This window comes from Hippocampus bargibanti, linkage group LG06, assembly GCF_051943395.1.
Source record: "Hippocampus bargibanti isolate YZ-2025 linkage group LG06, ASM5194339v1, whole genome shotgun sequence".
In the NCBI taxonomy this organism is placed as follows: Eukaryota; Metazoa; Chordata; class Actinopteri; order Syngnathiformes; family Syngnathidae; genus Hippocampus; species Hippocampus bargibanti.
In genome coordinates, this window is record NC_142739.1 from 14,145,466 (window position 1) to 14,166,239 (window position 20,774).

Here is a 20,774-nt window from a genome sequence, read left to right on the forward strand (position 1 = left end):
AAGATTGCACCAAGGTGGCAAATACTAACTGCTTGGTCAAACGAAGACAGTGAAACACACAGCTAAACAACAGGGGGGAAGTAAATGCCCAAAGTAACAGTATAAACAAGTCAGAGAAGCACGGCGCATTCACACGTTATTTTGTTTGTTCTGTAATTTGAGATGAGACATTGTGAATCTATGCTTTGTTGTTAAAATGTGCAAGCCGTCCAAATACGGCTTTAGAGATATTTATTCTGGGATTGACAGGCCGCATCAAGTGAGTTGGTCGGACAGTTGTGGCCCTGGAGGTCTTGATCTACACACCGGTTGCAGAGATGAAATGAAAAGATACAGGTTGTCCCCAAAATTACTTCATAGGTTAAATCTCATCCATCAATAGGAAGTGAGACATCATAACCAGATTTAGCTAAAATGTATTTATTTAAATTAATTATGTTTATTCCTAATCCCAAGTGGTAAAATGGGTTATGATAAGTAGAGTGCATACAACCTTAAAGGACAACCGACGTCTCCGGACAAGTTGTGTCCATAATTTGTAAAATGGCTTCAAATGACTTCTACTGAGCATATTTTAATAAGATTCCACCGCATATAGCTATATTTTACGTTTTAAGACTTGCTCTGAATATTCAGCAAGTCTTGTTTATGAGTTGGTGACGAGTCCGTATGTGACGTCATGAAAGGACCGCCCCCTGACCGTAAAAAAGACGCATTGTAGCGTCCTTCCATCACGTCAATGTATTTTGCTATACATGTTTGATCTGAGAACCGTGTTGCACCCAAAAGCCGCCAGAAGAGGGAATCCATGCTCCATATAAGGAATTTATCAGCCTGTGGAAGCGGAGGTGACCACTGGAGGTGGCCATTTTGTGCCTCTCTTCTGATGATCCATTGTTGCCCCAATGTTGCCTCAAAATGGCATGGAATAAATTCTTTAATCAATTGCAAACATGTATGCTTTCCTCTTCAGAACTATTTGAATCATATTCATAACTGGATGTGTAACAAGAAAGCATATTCTCGAATTTGAAGCCGTTGTTTGGATTCTCCAGCAATGCAAGATGTCTTGGCGTGACGTCACGAACTGGGGGCGGGACTTTGTGAAAATGCCCAATTTGCAGCTCAATTTTTTGCAGATTTTGGACCCATTAAGTCATTTTTATTGGTGTTTTGCATTTGACTAAAATATCATACTGCGTGTTTTGGGTATTTTAGATGCTATCAAACGTTTTTTTGATGTCAGTTAAAAAACAAAAAACTGACATCGGTTGTCCTTTAATTAATGCTACTCAAGAAAAAGCACAATGTGCTTTGTGGGTTATTGATAAAAAAAGATAAATAGAATAATCAAAACGATGGGATTGAATATGAAAGACATATGCCTGTACATTTCTATATTTGTGCGTCAGACAAGAAATATACTAGGTCCAGGGACCTTTTCAAATGATATGTGGAACTAAAGCTCCCACAGAAAAGGCAGAAAAAATAAAAACCCTCATGCTACAATTTCCACACGTTTGATGTTGTAAATTTGGAGAGGATAAACACGGTATATATCATAAATGTACCTTTCCATGTCCGTACAGGTACATGTAAAAACATGATTTTGTACGCTCATAACACCAGACTTTTTTTTGTCTTGGGGACACATTTCCACCTTTTGTGCCTGAGGAAATGATCTAGGTGTGCAACGACAATTAATGTAGATTGTAGACGACACATGTCTCATATTCTTTTGTAAAAACAACTACATCGGTCAGTAAATCTAACTCTCATCCAAAAGGAATCTATACATGACTTCTACATAGTTAAGTAGTGCCACACAAAACGGCACAATCGTACTATTGTCTGCCATTGCCCGGTACAATGAGGAGCTTTACTGCGTTGCAGGGGAACAACACCGTACGTTCTCACCGACAAGTACACGCGCAAGTCTGACAAGAGGGTTGAACACATGGCCACAAATGAGCTTCACTCACCCATGAGCTCTTTGGGGACCTCTGACACGTCCTCGTTCATTGTGTGCACACTTAAGTATCCAAAGAACACGACACTGAGGTTTTTCCCCTTTGGGATTGGAATGAAAGCAAAAGACTACGAAACCCAAGTGGTAGATGGTACAACACTGCCGCCTCGCCAGTGCTTCTCTTGCCGGTTACATTCTCCTCCCCGCCCGCAGTGCCCGCACAATATGTCGGCGATGATAGGCGGAGAACATCGCTTTGCGATTCAAGCGGCTTTAAGAGGACGCGAGCTGGTGGCACAAAAAGTACATTGCAGAGCCCAGATGAAGAACCGTATCGCCGGAGGCATGGCGGGACAACATCCTCAGTCGCTGTTTTGCTACCGTAAAGCTGTAGCTGATAGTTCCGCGGCAGCCAATGCGGAGACCGGGAGTCTTGGCCCCTCCCAGGCGGGTGATGCGTCAGTCCAAGATCCCATCATGGCGTGGCAAGAGGGGGCGGTGATTTGCCTGGTATCAGAGGGACGATGGGCAGGCTGCTCCTCCACTGAGAGATCTCGCTGAGCTTTACGGCACCTCCAAAAATCCAATCCTCAGGCGATGTGGACTAAAGCAGTTCCATGTGACAGCTATCGTCAAAAAATGTTTCGAAACCCAAAGACAGAGTTTAGAGTTTGACGATCGTTGTTTTCAAACACATTAAAAGAAAACACAACTGTAAACGCGGATGTCGACTTGACTCGTGTTTTTCTTCATGACAACAAATAGTAAAAAAAAGTAAAAAACGGAGAGGGTGACATCTTGTGGTTTTTTTGGTAAATTACAGGGCCTACGCTTTGCGAAGAACCATGACATCGCACATACTTCCGGGTGGCAAAAACCAGTTAAGTCAATGATGATTCGACTCGCATTTGAACTTTGCAGTGTAATCCTTTTCTTGACAAGCGTTTGACAGCATTTTTCAACAATGATGCAATTAGGATGACTATCTCACATAATCACTCTCAAAAATCAAAACACTTGCACCTTAATTAATTTTTATTGACTGTAAATAAATGGAAAGGCCACTGTGGCGGGCCCTTGGACCAGGCATCTCACCCAGCAGGTGCACACGAGGCGGCGGGTTTATGTTAAATATATTTCGCTGCATTTTCTATGTTGGGGAGAGATCCACTTGTTAGCCTTTGGAATAAACACGTGTCTACATTCAGTCGTGTGTGTGTGCTCCTTCCTCAACGGCTACACCACCCCCAAACATTTTTTTCATGTATTTTACTAAATACAATCATTTAACATTTTGTAACTTTATTGTTATATATGGTGTCATTAATGAATACAATGTCAAGAATTAACAACATTTTCATTGTGATTCATTAATGTCCTTACTTTCACAGCAGGATTTAAAACACTAATCCATGCCTTCATTATATCTCGCCAGGATTTCCGAAATGCACTTTATTTTGGAGTCAGCCAGTCTTCCCTCAATCATCTCCTTCTTACATTTAAAGAGGACCACAACATTTTTAATTGTGGTTGTACTTTGCATCTTATATAGACCTAAACTACATGGTTCATCTTCTGATAATGCTCCTCTGCTGATTTGTGCAAACAGTCTGCTAAAAACATTTTGTACAGGCAGCCAGATGACAAGTAAGATGTGAAATTGCATATACAATTTAAGTAGCAATGTGTCGGCATCCGACTTGCATGCTTGTATAAGAAGCTCAAAATATAGTCATGAGTCACCCCATATATGTTGCTGCTGATTCATCAATGTGTTGCGTGGCTAAAAGAATATATGCATACTGTATGCCAATATACTCGGTGGGAAAAGCCAAAAGGAAAAGAAGAAGTGACACACTGGTTTTGTTCCATGCGAATGAAACTTGGAGAAGAAATTTTGAGTCAGAGCAGAAAATGTCCAACCTTTTATGAAACAATGCTTTTGTACAAATATTCATTCGGCATTAGTGTAACATGAGCCAAACGCACACACACACACACACACACACACACACACACACACACACACACACACACACACACACACACACACACACACACACACACACACACACACACACGCGCGCACACACACACGCGCACATGCACGCACACACACACACGCACACACACACACGTGCACGCATTCAACATTCATATTAAATGTAATGAAACAAATAAAACAATTAATAAAACACATATCCCTTCAAAAATTTGCAGCATTTAAAATCCAGTATTTCTTTTAGAGTACTTAAAAAACAAGCCTTTTACATAAAATGGAAAATAAAAATTCCTTTTTTAAATAGAACACAGTTGTACATTCATAAAGCTGACAATTACAAAAAAATCCAATAAGCTTCACTTGCCAGCAGTCACAGACAAAAAACAAAAAGGACATTCAGTATATAGTTCTTACCTAGATTTCATTATGAAATCAAATCCCTCCTCTCAAATGGCAAGAAAGAAAAAAGTATTAAGAAAAAAAAAATGAAAACAAAATTTCTTTGCCCACTTTTCATAAAATATTACTATTTACATTTTAAATAGTTTTTATCTTACTTTTCACAAACTTGAGCAATTCCCATGAAATATTTCCCAAAGATTACATTGCGGTTGGCCACAAATAAACCATCACATGATAATTATAAAAGACTGTAAGTGGGCAAAACTATTGGTGTCTTGATTATTGAATCTATAAGGGGTATGGTGTCATTATATGTTATTATTACAACAAACACTAATAACAGTGCATTCTAATCATGCATATAAGTACTTTTTACAACTATGCATTTTACAACTATGATGCCATGAGACTGACTGTAGGAATTCAAAACCTTCTCAATCCACTAATAATAATACAGTAAAGTCTCGTTATATCAATACCGGTTATATCGATAGTACCGCTTATTACGATACTATTTTCATTTCCCTTGCACATTTCTAGTCTTTTTATGTATAATTAGTACCGTTTAGTACGATACCCGGTTATTAAGATAATCCGGTTATTACGGTGCTCCTTTTCATCCCCCGCCGGCCATTTTTGTTGTTTATATCGATATATCCGTCGCGCCATTGGTCAACTTGGTCACGTGTCTTGTTACGTGAGCCGCCATCGGTCGCGCCATTGGTCGACTTGGTCACATGAGCCGCCATCGGTCGCGCTATTGGTCGACTTGGCCGTGTGACTTTGTCACGTGACACGCCATCGGTCGCGCCATTGGTCAACTTGGTCAGGTGACTTGGTTACGTGCCCAGCACCCGTGTAGCAGAGCCATTTTCATTTTCAGACGCTAGCTCGTGTGTAGCAGACGAGATTGAAGTGTTTGTGTTAAAAGGTAAAAATGGGAAGCAGAAGAAGATTGATGACTTTTTTAAATTGTATACATAATACAGTAAGATGTAAGCGTTGCAGTTTCCCTGTTGTGTTATGTACATGCCCACTGTACTGTATATGAATGCAATCGTTTTTTGCAACAATGTTTCTTGTTTTGTCTGCTGAAGCGCGATGATTTTGAAAATTATTAACATTCCATACTGTGTATTAAAGGACAGCCGATGTCACTTTTTATTCAAATGCAAATAAAAATGACTTCACGCCAAGACGTCTTGCATTGCTTGTGAATCCAAACAATGGCTTCAGATTCGGATAATATGCTTTCTTGTTACACATCCAGTGATGAATATGTTTCAAATACACTGTAGTTCTGAAGAGTAAAGCATACATGTTTACAATCATTAAAGAATTATATGTGCCATTTTGAGGCAACATTGGGGGAACATCTCTCACCCAAAAAAAAGGGAGCTAATGGCCAGCTCCGTTTCTTATATGGCGCTTGGCTGCCCTCTTTTGTTTTATGCAGTTCGGCGCAGGATCGGATATATCGATAGTCCCGGTTATATCGATATTTTTTCGGACTCCCTTGAATATCGATATAACGAGACTTTATAACTATAATAATAATAATAATAATAATAATAATAATAATAATAATAATAATAATAATAATAATAATAATAATAATAATAATAATAATAATAATAATAATAATAATAATAATAATACTTTTATATTTATGGCCCGGTAGTGGAGTGGTTAGCACGCCGGCTTCACAGTGCAGAGGTCGGCGGGTGGTTCGCACCCCGCTCCGGCCTCCCTATGTGGAGTTTCATGTTCTTCCCGAGTCCGCGTGGGTTTTCTCCGGGTCCTCCGGTTTCCTCCCACATTCCAAAAACATGCATGGTAGGCAGATTGAACACTCCAAATTGTCCATCGGCGTGAGTGTGAAAGTGACTGTTGTTTGTCTTTGCGATTGGCTGGCAATCAATTCAGGGTGTCCCCCGCCTCATGCCCCGTGACCCTCATGAGGAATAAGCGGTACGCAAAATGGATGGATGGATGGATACTTTTATATGATGAATAGGCCTATATGCAGTTGTACTTAATGTGTGAGCTGAGTTTAACTAATCTCAGTTACCATGTGTCTGTTTATGTAATTTATGTGAATTGAAGCCCAGGATGGGCATAAAAATCATGTTGACCATGACAGTTTCTGCTGTAGATTTTTTTATGTCGAGTTGAGACAAAATGAAGCTTTTTTTGTCTGCCACCAGGAGAGGCGCTGTTGATTCACTGCCAACTGCTTTGTGGTCTCGGTAAGAACATGACGCAAGCTCTGGGAAGTCAAGCTCCTTTGAGAAGCATTATTCTCCTCAACAATACACTGGAAACAGAAATTCGGAGCACACAGAGTTAGACTTTTGCCATTCATTCATTTTCGATCGTGCATGACCTCATGTGGAGTTCGTCGGAAAGCTGGATTGATTGCCTGTCAGTTGCCGGGCACATTCAGGCAAACAGCTATCCACACTCACACCTATTGGTAGTTTAGTATTCACTTAATCTAACATGCAGTTGAAAATGGGAAGAAGCCATAGCACTTGGACAATACCTCCAGCACAGTGAGAACAGGAAATCTCAGAACTGACAGATCCGCTGACCATCATCTCGACCAATCAAAAATACAATCATTCAAAAGAAAAAAAAAAAAAAAAAAACGAAAAAACCTCAACTACTCTTTTTAATTTCCCCCATAGTCAAATAAAATAATTTTACTCAAATGCCCATCCCCAATCAAAATCTTGCCCTCATTCATTGAATGGCTTAAGAGTTTTAAAACATAGCTCATCTTGGAGCATGTTAACAAACATCTTCTCATATGTCTTGCGTGTTGAGGTGGACCCAATAATGCGGCTGATTTTTCTCAGACCCTTGAGAAGGTAGCGCGGTGCCCCTTTGCTGCGAAGCACCTTTAGACTGTGAGATAGACCTTTGACGAGATCCATATCAAAGTTGGCTGTCTTCCAAAGGTGGAGGAGCTGCAGGATGTATTGTTTGGGGAGACAAGTAGCCACGAGCGCTGACACATCCTCCCGAGGAACTTTTACTCCAGGCAGACTGTTGGTGACCTCCAGGAGGTCGCCCAAAGTGAGGTTTTTCAGGCTGTTACAGCGGGAGACCTTCCGTTCGCAGTGGTTGACACCTGTATGAAAAAGGAAGGAAACAGTTTTGATGCATCTGAAGATAATTATTTGTGCATCCATAAACTTGTGATGCGTCAAAAATTGAGAGCACAGAAATTGATGCAGTTCTCTCAGTCCAGTGTGTCATTTAATTCATAATAGTAAAGCAAAAGAGGATGCCAGAGACTGGCATCTGTAACGGTAGTCTTCGAGATACCGTCAAATAAAGTTGATATTTGCCTGATAGTACAGTGTGAGCACTTGAGAACTTAGTGTTAATTTCCCATTTTTAAGCCTTTCACTGACCTCAAATTAAAATTCATATTAAAAGTGGATAGTTGGGTTAAACAAATAGCTTCTACTATCTACTGGAAGAGCATTTCATTTATTCCGACTATCACTTTGCAATGCTAACATCAATAGATGAACAAATAAGGAAATGAAATACATCTGACAAACACCAAGGATGGCGTGTGAATGCTAAATTGTCCAAAAGAACAAGTAAACTAAGATTCATACTGATGTCATTCTTTGGCCATAAATGTGTATAATGCTATGCACAGTTTATCAAAGTTCACAACACCTTCCTTCCAAGAAATGAAATGACCGTCAATAAGGAGCATTGAGGTCACTGCTTCGACAACAGCAGCGCTCATTTTGTATAATGTGCAATGATGTGGTTGAACACACAAAGGCGTCACAGCCCGCGCAGATTGCAAAACTCTTCAGGACGTGAAAGAATTGAAGAATCACTGTCATACAGGCTGGGGCAAGTAGGTCAAGCGTTAGAAAACCATTTTCCCCTTTTCTTAATCGTGAAAGTAGAAGATGATCCTTCATTATCTTACAATACCTTTTATGATGCCATACAGCTTGTCCTGGTCCTTGTTCTGCTGCCTCCACAGACGCAGCAGCTGAAGGACTTGCTGCTGTGGAGAACAGGCCTTCTTCAGCCTCTCTACACTCTTACCATCCACCCTCCGGCCCGGAAGGCTCTCCAGCAGACGCTCCAGGGGCACGGAGGACAGCTGCAGAGAGGCAAGCGACTTGAACACTGCCTCTTCGCACAAAAGCACATCTGCAATAAGAGAGCAAATCCATTTGATCAATCATTTCAATATATTTTTTTCAATTGAGCATATCAACAGAAAATAAGGCTTTGTTTTTGAACTGTGTTCAACAGAATGTTTGTTTTAACTCGAAATAGGTTTGAATAGAAATGATGATACCCCTTACAAAAAAAAAATCACGGAAATCATTTGACCATGAAAACTGTACACAAGGATATGTTGAATTTACTCAATTTTTGTGTGGTGGCTTGAAAAAAAATATTCCTGTCTACATTTTTACAAGTAGATTCTACATCGGCTTGGATTGTAGATGTATACTTCATATACTTCATAATAGACGAAATAGAAGTAGATGTATACTTCATAATAGACGAAATAGAAGTTATCATATTTAAAAGTTTCAACACAAAGCCCACAATGGAAGCACAGGGAAACCTGGGGTCAATCTGAGGTGAACAGACACAGCCTGTTAACCTGTCATCTTCATGTAGGAGATCTGGCCTTGGGTGGAATTTAGGATTTGGGACACTCCTTCACATCACGAGGTCATTAGCCAGGTTACAAATCTATCGGTTCAGGGAAAGACAACTAATTAAAATATATGTGTTCTGTTGTTTATAGTTGTTGGTGCTTGGGACGTCCAGGGGCATGGTATTCAAATCAAGAAGGCTATGTTTTACTAATGTATCACTTAAATTTGCATATACTCTCAATAAATAGCCTGGCAGAGCGCTGCAGAATTTGAGCGCCGGTCATGAATGGCTGAGTCCCTTGCCGGCAGTAAAAGACACTCTTCCTGTGTTCGAGCCGTTTTCCGCAATGTCCGACTGAGTACAATATTCCTGGATGATGAAGGGAAATAACCCCTTGATAAAAATAGGCGAGACAGACTATTTTTAACTGTTAACTATGTCTAGCGTGACACGTATAGGGCAGCAACCAATCTCAAAAATGGACCTACTTTCCAAAATGTCTCACCTGTGTGGCACAAAGTGTGCTTGTGAGCACAATCGATGGCCAAAATTTGGTCCTGACTTCCACAGATGCTGTCTGAAGTGGACGTTCCCCATCTTAGTGTCTTCAGGCCTGAATCAGTGCAGTTTCTGTGGGGTCGACATGGTTCTGTGGAAGAGCGGCGGCTGGAGAAATGACCGGTTGGGCATTGCTTGCACATGGTGTCACTAACTGGTGTACCTGTAGGGAACCAGAGACCAATCTGTCATGTCAACAAAGACTAAGGAATACAGTATCAGATATACTGTAGCTTTACATTCAACTCCTGTAAAACTGCATTTGTTCACCAGAATTCTAGAGCAGTGCTTTGTTGTCCCGCCAGCCTCAATCGCTGGCATACACTGCTCAAGAAATATGACATTCTGTCGTTCCCCAGAGCACACTTGACATCATTAATACGTGGCATTCTTGGTGGGATCACCATTCTCGAGCATTAAATCAGATGAGATGCTATTCTCTTTCTTACAAAGCAAATGATTTTAGAAGGTGTTATTTAAGGTTGAATGTCTACCTATTGCTGCGGTAAAATGTGGTGAAATATTTCTAAGAACATCAACCACAATATGTGACCATGGCATCATGAGAGTGACTCAGATCACTGCAGCAGCTTAAGTGGCTTTTTTTCATTGTTCTGTAAGCAAGAACAATGTACTTTACCTTAAATTTAGTGGAAGCTCTTCAGTGAAATGCCTCAGATTCCATTTGACCAAAGTGTTGACTGAAATACGTTAGTGTAGGCTCTCAGTCGGAACGGAGTGGTCCATCGATGAAAAGGTTTCTTCAGCAATCATCTGTACTTCTTTGAAGGTGTCGGACGTTTCGCTTCTTATCCAAGATGCTTCTTCAGCGAACTGAAGAAGCATCTTGGATTCTTAGTATCTGGATGTCATCCAGTGACCGCTGTGAAAGGACAGCTGACAACATAGGAAAGTCTGTGTGACAGCTTGGAGAGACAGCTGACAGGAGGGAATAGAAGCCAATGGGGCTGTCATGGGCTAGCTACCCATGGCGGCAGTCACCAACGCTGGTTCAGTTTGTTAGCGACACACGCTAAATGCTACAGAAAGAATACAGAGAAAGATACCCCTAGAGCCTGTAAGAGCGGGGACGCAAGATGGCTCAATGACTGACAACACGGCTACCGACCCAGGAACGAACGTGACTAAGAGCAATAACATGGCACATGAGACAACGACAGCAGGACACCCACTCAAGGTGTGTGTCTTGTTGGGTGCATCTGATCTCTAGATCTGTTCAATCAACATCACTTTTTGTCTGAGTCTTAGGCTTCACCACTGGTTCCATCTCACTCTGCTCAGTTCCATCCTTGGCTTGGCAACTGTCAGACGCCTCATGGAAAAGAAGAACGGCATCTTCTTGGGGCAACTCAAGCTTCTGGTTTCCTTGATCCCCTTCAGAACTCTTCAGTCCAGTTTGATTGGCCCGTGCTACACAACTTCTTCCTCGTCCCACCTTCTCCATCTCGGCTTCCTCCTATCTTTTCCACTTCAGCAAGGCGTAACGATCCCACCTTCTTCATGCAGGGTGAAACGATCCCACCACTGCCACCAATTGCCGTGCATGCAGGTGGAAAGTTGATTCATTCAGTCAGATGCAGGAAGGGTATTGTGAGTTTTCTTTATTTGAAGTTGATATCAGTTTTCGGCAGACCACAGGTAACACTGCTCTCCAGGTTGTCCTTTGTCCGTCTTCTTCCTCCTAGAAGTGATTGGCTCAGTCTGGCTTTAAAGGTGCTTCACCTGAGCTTCTGGCCAATCAGGTCCTAGCGGCAATTGGCCATTCCCAGGTGGTTGCAATCACCTTCTTAGAGTCAATTAGTGGTCGCCCAACTCAACTGTTTTGGATGGGGAGAAATGAGCACCTTTCTCCCATCCAAAATCCAGAAAACACAAAATTATTTAACATTTCTTTCAGCATCATGACAGCCTTCGGCTCAGTTCCCCATAACCTCCTCTGGGAATCCTTCAACTTCTTCCATGTTCCATTACCCATTACTACCTTGGTAAAAGCCTACTTCAAAGACCTGCAACTGTGCTTCACAACACCTTATTTCACAACATCATGGCAGCGTGTAGAAGTCGGCATCATGGCAGGTTGTACGATTTCACCCCTGGCCTTCACAATGGCCATGGAGGTCATCATCAAGGCCTCAAGGTGGGTGGTGGGGGGTGATCGAACCAGGAATGGGATCCACCTCCCACCTATCCGGGCATACATGGGTGACATGACCACCTTGACCACTACTGCAGCTTGCACCAGGCGGCTACTTGGAAAACTGCAGGAAAACATCAAATGGGCCCGGATGAAAATCAAGCCGAACAAGTCACGCAGCATCTCAATAGTCAAGGGAGAGCTAAAAAAACGTGAAGTTCTGCATTGGTGATGACCCAATACCAACGGTGTCTGAGGAACTGGTCAAAAGCCTGGGCAGGTGGTACAATGCAAGCTGAAGAGACAAAGATCAAGTCTAGCAACTAAAGCAGGACATCACCAATAGTCTGAAAACCATCAACAAGACTCCACTGCCAGGGACGCTCAAGCTCTGGTGTCTGCAGTTTGGACTTCTCCCTCGGGTAATGTGGCTGCTTACAGTCTATGAGGTCCCACTCTCAACTGTGGAGAAGATGGAGCGAACCATCACTAGATATGTGAAACGAGGGCTTGGTGTTCCACGTTGTCTGTCCAACATCAGCCTCTATGGCAAAGGGGTCCTTGAGCCTCACCGAAGAGTGCAAGTGCTCTAGGGTGAGACTTCAGATGACCCTTACAGACTCCAGAGACCGGAAGATCAGTCAAAGCTGCACCCCCCTATTAACTGGACGGAAATGGACACCATCCATCGCAGTGCAGCAGGCCACAGCAGCACTAAGGCACAGTTACATTGTGGGACACATCCAGCTAGCAAGAGGGGGGTTTGGCCTTACATACAAACCATCTTGGCGTACGGCCTCAACATCGGAAAGAAGGGAAATGGTGATGGAAGAGGTGCGCCACCAAGAGGAAGCTGAAAGAACTGCAAAGGCTGTCTCTCTTGCCAAGCAATTACAATAGATGAGGTGGGAAGGCCTGGAGAAGAGAAAGTTCAGCTGGAGGGATCTCTGGGAAATGGAGGCAAGCAACATCGGCTTCATCAACAGAGCTATCAATGATGTGCTCCCTTCTCCAAAAAACTCCACCAATGGTATGGCGAAGATCCAACCTGTGACCTCTGTCGAACTCCAGGAAATCTCAAAGACATCCTGACCGGTTGTAAGACCAGCCTCACACAAGGCCGCTACACCTGGAGGCACAACCAGGTCCTGAAGCGTTTGGCTGTTGTCCTTCATAGCAAGAGGAATACCATCAACTCCTTGCCAATGAGAGCCACCACTTCCAGCACAGCACCATTGACTTTCATCCGAGAGGGACAGAAAGCCCAACCATCCTCCTGCCAAACCAGAAGTTGGACAGCTATCCAGGGCCCGCGATGCGGATTGACATTGGCCAGCAATTGGTTTTCTCAGCGGAGATTGCAGCCACCACCCTAAGACCAGACTTGGTGCTCTGGTCCCCTTCACTCAAGGCTGTCTACATCACAGAACTCACAGTCCCATGGGAAAACTCGGTTGAAGAGGCCTATGAGCGCAAGAAGCTGCGCTACACAGAACTCGCAGTGGATGCGCAACAGCGAGGATGGAAAGCCAAGGTATATCCAATTGAAGTTGGATGCAGAGGGTTTGTAGCTTTCTCCACCATCAGGCTGCTAAAAAACCTAGGTATTTATGGACAGGCTCTGCGGCACACAGTTAGGTCAGAAGCGGCAGAAAGAAGCAGCCATGAATGAAGAGGATGACGAGGAAGGACCCTTGTTGGGCTCATAGAACAGCAACTTAAGACACAACCCCCCCCCCCCCCCCCCCCCCCCCCCCCCCCCCCCCCCGCCACCACCAGCTTCTCAACATCTGATTGGGCATGGGACACAAGCGCGGGCGTGATCAACCTGTCGCGGGCCACCATCGATGAGGGTGTCTAGTGATGAAAGGCCGAAACACCCAATGATTCTTTGGCACACTACTGACGATGTATCCCAAATTCACAACCTTCCCATCCCTGAGGCACAGCACCCACACCAATCTCAACATCAATCTCATGTGAGGACCATCCATTGGCACAAACAACTTCACGTCCAGTGTTTCGTGATTCTCATACAGAAATGTTAGCGGCCCCCCATTGGTGGGTGATCTTACATTGGTTCGAAAGATCATAGATATGTTCAGTTGGCACTTTGGGACCCTGATTTTGTGTCTCCCTTCAAATTCCCAAACAAGTTCATGGAAGCTTGCGTCTGAAATTACGACATGCCCATCCATCCATTTTCCAGGCCCCTTTATCCTCATTGGGGTTGCGGGGGGTGCTGGAGCCTATCCCAGCGATCTTCGGGCACGAGGCGCGGGACACCCTGAATTGGTTGCCAGCAGGGCACACAACGACCTACATTCACACCCACATCTAGGGACAGTATGTTCAGTTGGCACTTTGGGACCCTGATTTTGTGTCTCCCTTCAAATTCCCAAACAAGTTCATGGAAGCTTGCGTCTGAAATTACGACATGCCCATCCATCCATTTTCCAGGCCCCTTTATCCTCATTGGGGTTGCGGGGGGTGCTGGAGCCTATCCCAGCGATCTTCGGGCACGAGGCGCGGGACACCCTGAATTGGTTGCCAGCAGGGCACACAACGACCTACATTCACACCCACATCTAGGGACAATATGTTCAGTTGGCACTTTGGGACCCTGATTTTGTGTCTCCCTTCAAATTCCCAAACAAGTTCAGGGAAGCTTGCGTCTGAAATTACGACATGCCCATCCATCCATTTTCCAGGCCACTTTATCCTCATTGGGGTTGCGGGGGGTGCTGGAGCCTATCCCAGCGATCTTCGGGCACGAGGCGCGGGACACCCTGAATTGGTTGCCAGCAGGGCACACAACGACCTACATTCACACTCACATCTAGGGACAATTTAGTGATCAGTCAGCCTGCCATGCATGTTGTAAGCGATTATAGGACCTGCTGTGTGTTTTTGACATTTTTGAGAGAAAAATCCAATCTGCTATTCAGAGTCAACACTAAAAGGACACATTAAGTGGTTAAGAAGCTGAGTCACATCAAGGCGGCAAAGGATTGTTTTTTTTTCCTCGTTTTGTGGTCTTAAGGCTTCAACCACATTTTTGCCCATTGCATAAGGAGCTATGGCAGATTAAGGAAGGGGAAACCCCAGTCATGCTGTCCCACGTCGAGTAAAGTTGTCTCCTATTTTACTATGGCGGCGTGTGAATTACAGGGTAAAACGAAGAGAGGGAAAATGTCATAGATGCAGGAAGTGAGGCATCCTGTGTCGAATGCAAAAAGAAAAGAAGAAATGGATTTGTTTTTCCAAAATAAGAGTCGACGCAAACCACAATGATCCAATAAGGACTCCAGTGTGCAAGTCACAGGGGGAACCGATAAGAAACATAGGAAAATGATGCTTCATAAAGCTCAAACGTCCACATCAGCATAAAGTGAGTGGTCCTAATAGGAAAATTACATGTACAAAGTGGAATTTAAAAGATAACTACATCCTGATTTCTGAATGCTTCTGCAAATCCAAACGTGAATACATTGAGGAAGTTATCGGTTGAGTGTGAGGAGGTTCAACCACTTAATGTCTGTTAAGTTCTGCTGCAGCCTATCCCAGCAGCTTCTGAGCAATAGTCAGAGGACACCCTGAATTGGTTGGCAGCCAATCGCAGGGCACACAGAAACAAACAACCATTCGCTCTCACACTCACACCCATGGAGAATTTAGAGTGTTCAAACAGCCTGCCATGTATGTTTTTTGGAATGTGGGCCCGGGGAGAACATGCAAGGCCGGCTTGGAGATTAACACAGGTTAAAAAAAAGTTTTATTTGCACCACCTACCATTTCGTAATAAGTAGTCATAAATAATCAATGGAACCTCATCGTTTGCTTCTTGTTTAGGTTGAAAAATGGCCACAAGAATCTCTTACCGTAAGCTGTCACTCCATACCCGGGTGGGCATGAGCTGTGTGTGATGCAGAACTCGACCACGAGATGAAAACCTGCAGCACACTCGCACACTCGGTCGTGGGTGCTGTTGCACTCCTGCTTCACCAGCTGTCTCTCCTTGCACACCTAAACACAGAACAGACAGCAGAAGCATTGTCACGAGCCTCTAAGTGAGGAATGTGAAAATTATTTTTTGGAGACGCAGTGCCGCTCACAAAGGTGCTGCCTTACACACCACAGGTTTAGACCTCCATTTTCATGAAAGACATGCAGACAAAACATTGTGGTCTTAGGAAAAAAACACAGTATAGAATAGGTATGTACATCAGGAAAATATCTGGGGAAAACCATAAAAGTGGAGTGTAAAACGAAAGCTGAATAAAAATATGAAGACGACGTCAGAGAAATTTCTGAACAGTTCAAGTAAGTGAAGTAACAGACTGGAGTCCGCATATATATATATATGTGTGTGTGTGTGTGTGTGTGTGTGTGTGTGTGTGTGTGTGTGTGTGTGTGTGTGCGTGTGTGTGCGTGTGTGCGTGTGTGTGTGTGTGTGTGTGTGTGTGTGTGTGTGCGTATGCGTGTGCGTGTGTGTGTGTGTGTGTGTGTGTGTGTGTGTGTGTGTGTGTGTGTGTGTGTGTGTGTGTGTGCGTGTGTGTGTGTGTGTGTGTGTGCGTGTGCGTGTTTGTCTTTGTCACATCTCGTCGCCGTCCTGGGCGCGCCCCGCCCCTCCTGTCACCTCCTCCGCTGCTCCCGGGAGACGGCCCCTCCCATCATCACGCACCTGGGTCCCCACAGCTGATTGTCATTCCCTTGATTGTGCCTTCTGACTATATCTACCGATCGCGCCATTCAGGCGCCGTCGGAGTATTCTGAAAGCCACCCTGTTACTTCCGTGCCGTCAGATCAGCTGTCACCGATCTCCCTCAGTCACCTCATCCTGCTGTCATTTTTTCATGCGTGCCTCAGTAAAGACTTTTGTATACGAGTATCTGTCTCGCCGTGTATTTTGGATCCACACTCCCCGCTTTCCTTTCGTCACTCGAGCCCAGCCCTCGAGCCTCAAGTGACGTGACATAATACTCCGACCACCTATGGATCCCGCCGGCGAAGACAGATATCTCGCCGCCCTCACCGAGCAAGCGGAGCGTTCAAGCCAGCTGGCCCGAGCCATCGCGGAAATCAGCCAAATTACCACCATGCTGGCTCAACGCTTCGAGGCGGCTGAGGCACGCATTTCCGCTCTCACGGCCAAGTCTTCCCCGCCCGTGAGTAGGCACGCTCCTCAATTTCCTCTTCCCTCCCGCTACGCAGGCGAAACCGGGCGCTGCGCTCAGTTTTTAATGCAGTGCACGCTCGTGTTTGAGCAACATCCATACGCCTGCGTTAGCGATGAGGCGAAGGTAGCCTTCATCACCAGCCTGCTCACGGGAGAAGCCGAGACGTGGGTGCTGGCCATCCGAGAATCCCGACCGGAGCTGCGCACCTCGTACCCGGACTTCGTCGCCGAGTTACGCCGGGTTTTCCATCATCCGGTGACGGAGTCCGAAGCGGAGGGGAGACTACTGGACTGCGTCCAAGGGGCCCGTTCAGCCGCGGAATACTCCGTCGACTTCCGCATCCGGGCCGCTGGCAGCGGCTACGGCGACCGAGCGTTGAGGGGGGTGTTTCGTTGCGGATTGAACACCGACCTCAAGGACGAGTTGGCTACCCGCGACGCGGGCACCACCTTCGACGACCTGGTCGCCATAGTCATCGGCCTGGATCACCGCCTTCGGGAGCGACAGAGGGAGCAGCGCGACCGACGGCCCAGACAGCCACGCAGCCGGTCCAGATCTCCCACACCCGGTAGCGAGCGTGTGCGGCGCCTGGAGGAATCCCCCGAACCCATGATCGTAGGGGGGGGGGGGACGACCACACTACCCCCGGGGCTCGTCGCACCCAAGGCCCCCAGGCGAAGACCTCAGGTCCACGCAAGTCCCCGTCAAGACGGCGACCACAGCGACCTCTGGAGGTCAAATCCACGACCCCCGTTACGCGGTTGGAGCTGGACAGCGAATTAATCGGCCCGTCCAGCTCCCAAACCGTGCGGGCCCTAGTGGACTCTGGGGCCGACGGGTGCATCATTGACCCCCAGCTGGCGGACTCGTTGGGCTGCCAGCTGATCGATCTCCACCCCCCAAAGGAGATGGTCGACCTGGACGGCAGACTGTTAGCCCGAGTCACCCACCTCACGGCCCCGCTCATACTCCGGGTCGCGGGGAACCACGTCGAGCACCGCCAATTTTTAGTTATGCCCTCCCGGAATGCGCCGTTGGTATTGGGTCTCCCCTGGCTCAATACCCACGACCCGTCAATCTCCTGGGAGGGTCCCACCATTCAGGGCTGGAGCCCCTACTGCTACGCCAACTGCCTACGGTCGGCTACGGCAGGGCGAGACGCCTCCCGCGGTGGACCGCCGGAGGCTATCTGCCTCAAGGGCGTGCCACACTGCTACCACGACCTGCGGGAGGTGTTCAGCAAGGACAACGCCCAATCCCTGCCGCCCCACCGACCGTATGACTGTGCTATTGACTTGCAGCCAGGGGCTCCATTACCGGACTCCAGACTTTTCCACATCTCACAACCGGAACGGGAAGCCCTGAGCACTTACGTTGACTCCTCCCTCGCGGCGGGACTCATTCGGCCGTCACGGTCTCCGCTGGGCGCAGGGTTCTTCTTTATTGACAAGAAGGACGGAACCCTGCGTCCGTGTGTCGATTATCGGAGTCTGAACGACATCACCATCCGTAACAAATACCCCCCCCCCCTCATGGACTCAGCCTTCACGCCCCTTCAGTCCGCAACCATTTTTTCTAAATTAGACCTCCGCAGTGCGTACCACCTGGTCCGCATCCGGGAGGGGGACGAATGGAAAACTGCATTTAAAACACCATTAGGACATTTTGAATATCTGGTGATGCCGTTCGGACTCACGAACGCTTCCGCCGTATTCCAAAATCTGATCAATGATGTGCTCAGGGACTTCCTCAATGTTTTTGTTTTCGTTTATCTGGGTGACATTCTTATTTTCTCTCGTTCTGCAGAGGAGCACCGGCAACACGTCTGACGGGTCCTGGCGCGGCTCCTGCAAAACCGGCTCTACGTGAAGGCAGAGAAGTGCGAGTTCCATGTCCGCTCTCTGTCCTTCCTAGGGTTTGTCGTGGAGCGGGGGCAGCTCAGGGCCGACCCTACTAAGACTAAAGCGGTGGTGGAATGGCCGATCCCGAAGACGCGCAAACAGCTTCAGCGGTTTTTGGGGTTTGCCAACTTCTACCGCCGCTTCATCCGCGGGTATAGTCAGAAGGCACTCCCCCTCACTAACCTCACGTCCTCAAAGATCCCCTTCAGGTGGACGCCCGACGCTGAGGGGGCATTCAACCGCCTCCGTCTTGCCTTCACTAACCCCCCAGTTCTGCGTCATCCCGACCCGGATCTCCCGTTCACGGTCGAGGTTGACGCATCCGAGTCCGGAGTAGGGGCCGTCCTTTCCCAGCGCTCTCCCACCGACCAGAAGCTACGCCCATGCGCCTTCTTCTCCCGCCGGCTCAGCCCCGCCGAGGCCAATTATGACGTCGGCAATCGGGAACTGCTGGCGGTCGTCCTGGCCCTGCAGGAATGGAGACACTGGCTTGAGGGAGCTAAACACCCCTTCACCGTCTACACGGATCACAAGAACCTGGCGGCCATCCGGTCTGCCAAGAGACTTAACTCGCGACAGGCCCGATGGTCACTCTTCCTCACCCGGTTTAACTTTTCTCTCACCTACTGCCCAGGGTCACAGAACACCAAGCCCGATGCCCTATCCCGCATCCATGAGCCGGCAGAAAGGGAGGAGACCACCACCAACATCCTGCCGGCCCAACGCATCCTGGGTGCCCTGCGGTGGGAGGTTGAGAGAAAAGTACAGCAAGCCCAGGGGACGACCCCCATCCCCAGGGGCTGTCCTAAGGATCGCCTGTTCGTCCCCCCCCCTCTTCGCACGGAGGTGCTCGTCTGGGGGCACACCTCCAAGATAGCTTGTCACCCGGGGGTCAACAGGACGATCCAACTCATCGCCCAACGGTTCTGGTGGCCGGGGTTCCGGAGGGACATCACCCTCTTCGTGAAGGCCTGCCCGACCTGTGCCTGTGGGAAAGCCTCCCATCAGCCCCCGGCAGGACTCCTCCGGCCGCTACCGGTACCGTCCAGACCCTGGTCCCACATCTCCGTCGACTTCGTGACAGGCCTCCCCCCCTCCCGTGGCAAGACGGTCGTCCTTACCGTTGTGGACCGATTCTCCAAGTCGGCCCACTTCGTCCCGTTAACCAGGTTGCCGTCCGCCATCGAGACGGCTCAACTCCTGGTTAACCACGTCGTCCGTCTCCACGGGATTCCGACGGACATCGTGTCGGACCGGGGACCGCAGTTCGTGTCCAAGGTATGGAAACGTTTCTGTCGGTCCCTAGGGGCGTCGGCGAGCCTGTCGTCTGGATACCATCCCCAGACCAACGGACAGACGGACAGGAAGAACCAGGACCTGGAGGCGGCCCTCCGGTGCGTGTGCCTCCACAACCCGGCGTCGTGGGCCCTGCACCTACCCTGGGTGGAGTACGCCCACAACTCCCTGGTCTCCGCAGCCACAGGTCGGTCCCCATTTATGTCCGCCTGTGGCTATCAGCCGCCCTTGTTTCCCATTCAGGAGGGCCAGGTGGAGGTCCCGTCTATTGAACATCACCTCAGACGGGCCCACCGAGTCTGGAAGGAGACCAGGGACGCCCTGACACGCACCGCATCCCGGAACCAGCGGGTGGCGGACCGTCATCGGCGACAGGCACCCAACTACCAGGTCGGGCAGGAGGTGTGGCTGTCGACGAGGGACCTTCGGCTGGCAGAGTCTTCAGCCAAGCTGGGCCCACGCTTCACGGGTCCCTTCCCCATCGAGGCCATCGAGGCCATCCTGCACCCACCATGAGGATCCACCCCGTCCATATTTCCCTCCTCAAGCCAGTGGAGGCTCCTCCAGGCTGCCACCCGACCATGAGGATCCACCCCGTGCCTTCCTCGACCCATCTCTCATCCGGGCGTTCCATGCGGCTCACCCCTCCAAA

The 20,774-nt window shown here is 47.4% G+C and overlaps 2 protein-coding genes across 4 annotated transcripts in view; both read right to left on the bottom strand.

Annotated features, from left to right (window-relative positions):
- The window catches only part of LOC148896577 (F-actin-uncapping protein LRRC16A-like), an 86,760-nt gene extending 84,309 nt beyond the window's left edge, over positions 1–2,451 (bottom strand). The window contains exon 1 of one of the 3 annotated variants that reach the window (XM_088999159.1): positions 1,983–2,451. In XM_088999159.1, the coding sequence (XP_088855285.1) occupies positions 1,983–2,022 (40 nt within the window). In that variant the 5' untranslated portion in view covers positions 2,023–2,451. The remainder of the gene's footprint in view (positions 1–1,982) is intronic. The other 2 variants (XM_088999160.1, XM_088999161.1) reach the window with 2 other exon arrangements.
- Positions 2,452–3,355: 904 nt separating this feature from the next.
- LOC148896579 (tumor necrosis factor receptor superfamily member 11B-like) overlaps positions 3,356–20,774 on the bottom strand; it is a 51,325-nt gene continuing 33,906 nt past the window's right edge. The window contains exons 3-6 of the mRNA XM_088999164.1: positions 15,627–15,771; positions 9,538–9,753; positions 8,343–8,567; positions 3,356–7,509 (exon numbers count right to left, since the gene is read on the bottom strand). Coding sequence (XP_088855290.1) covers positions 7,115–7,509; positions 8,343–8,567; positions 9,538–9,753; positions 15,627–15,771 — 981 coding nt within the window. The 3' untranslated portion in view covers positions 3,356–7,114. The remainder of the gene's footprint in view (positions 7,510–8,342; positions 8,568–9,537; positions 9,754–15,626; positions 15,772–20,774) is intronic.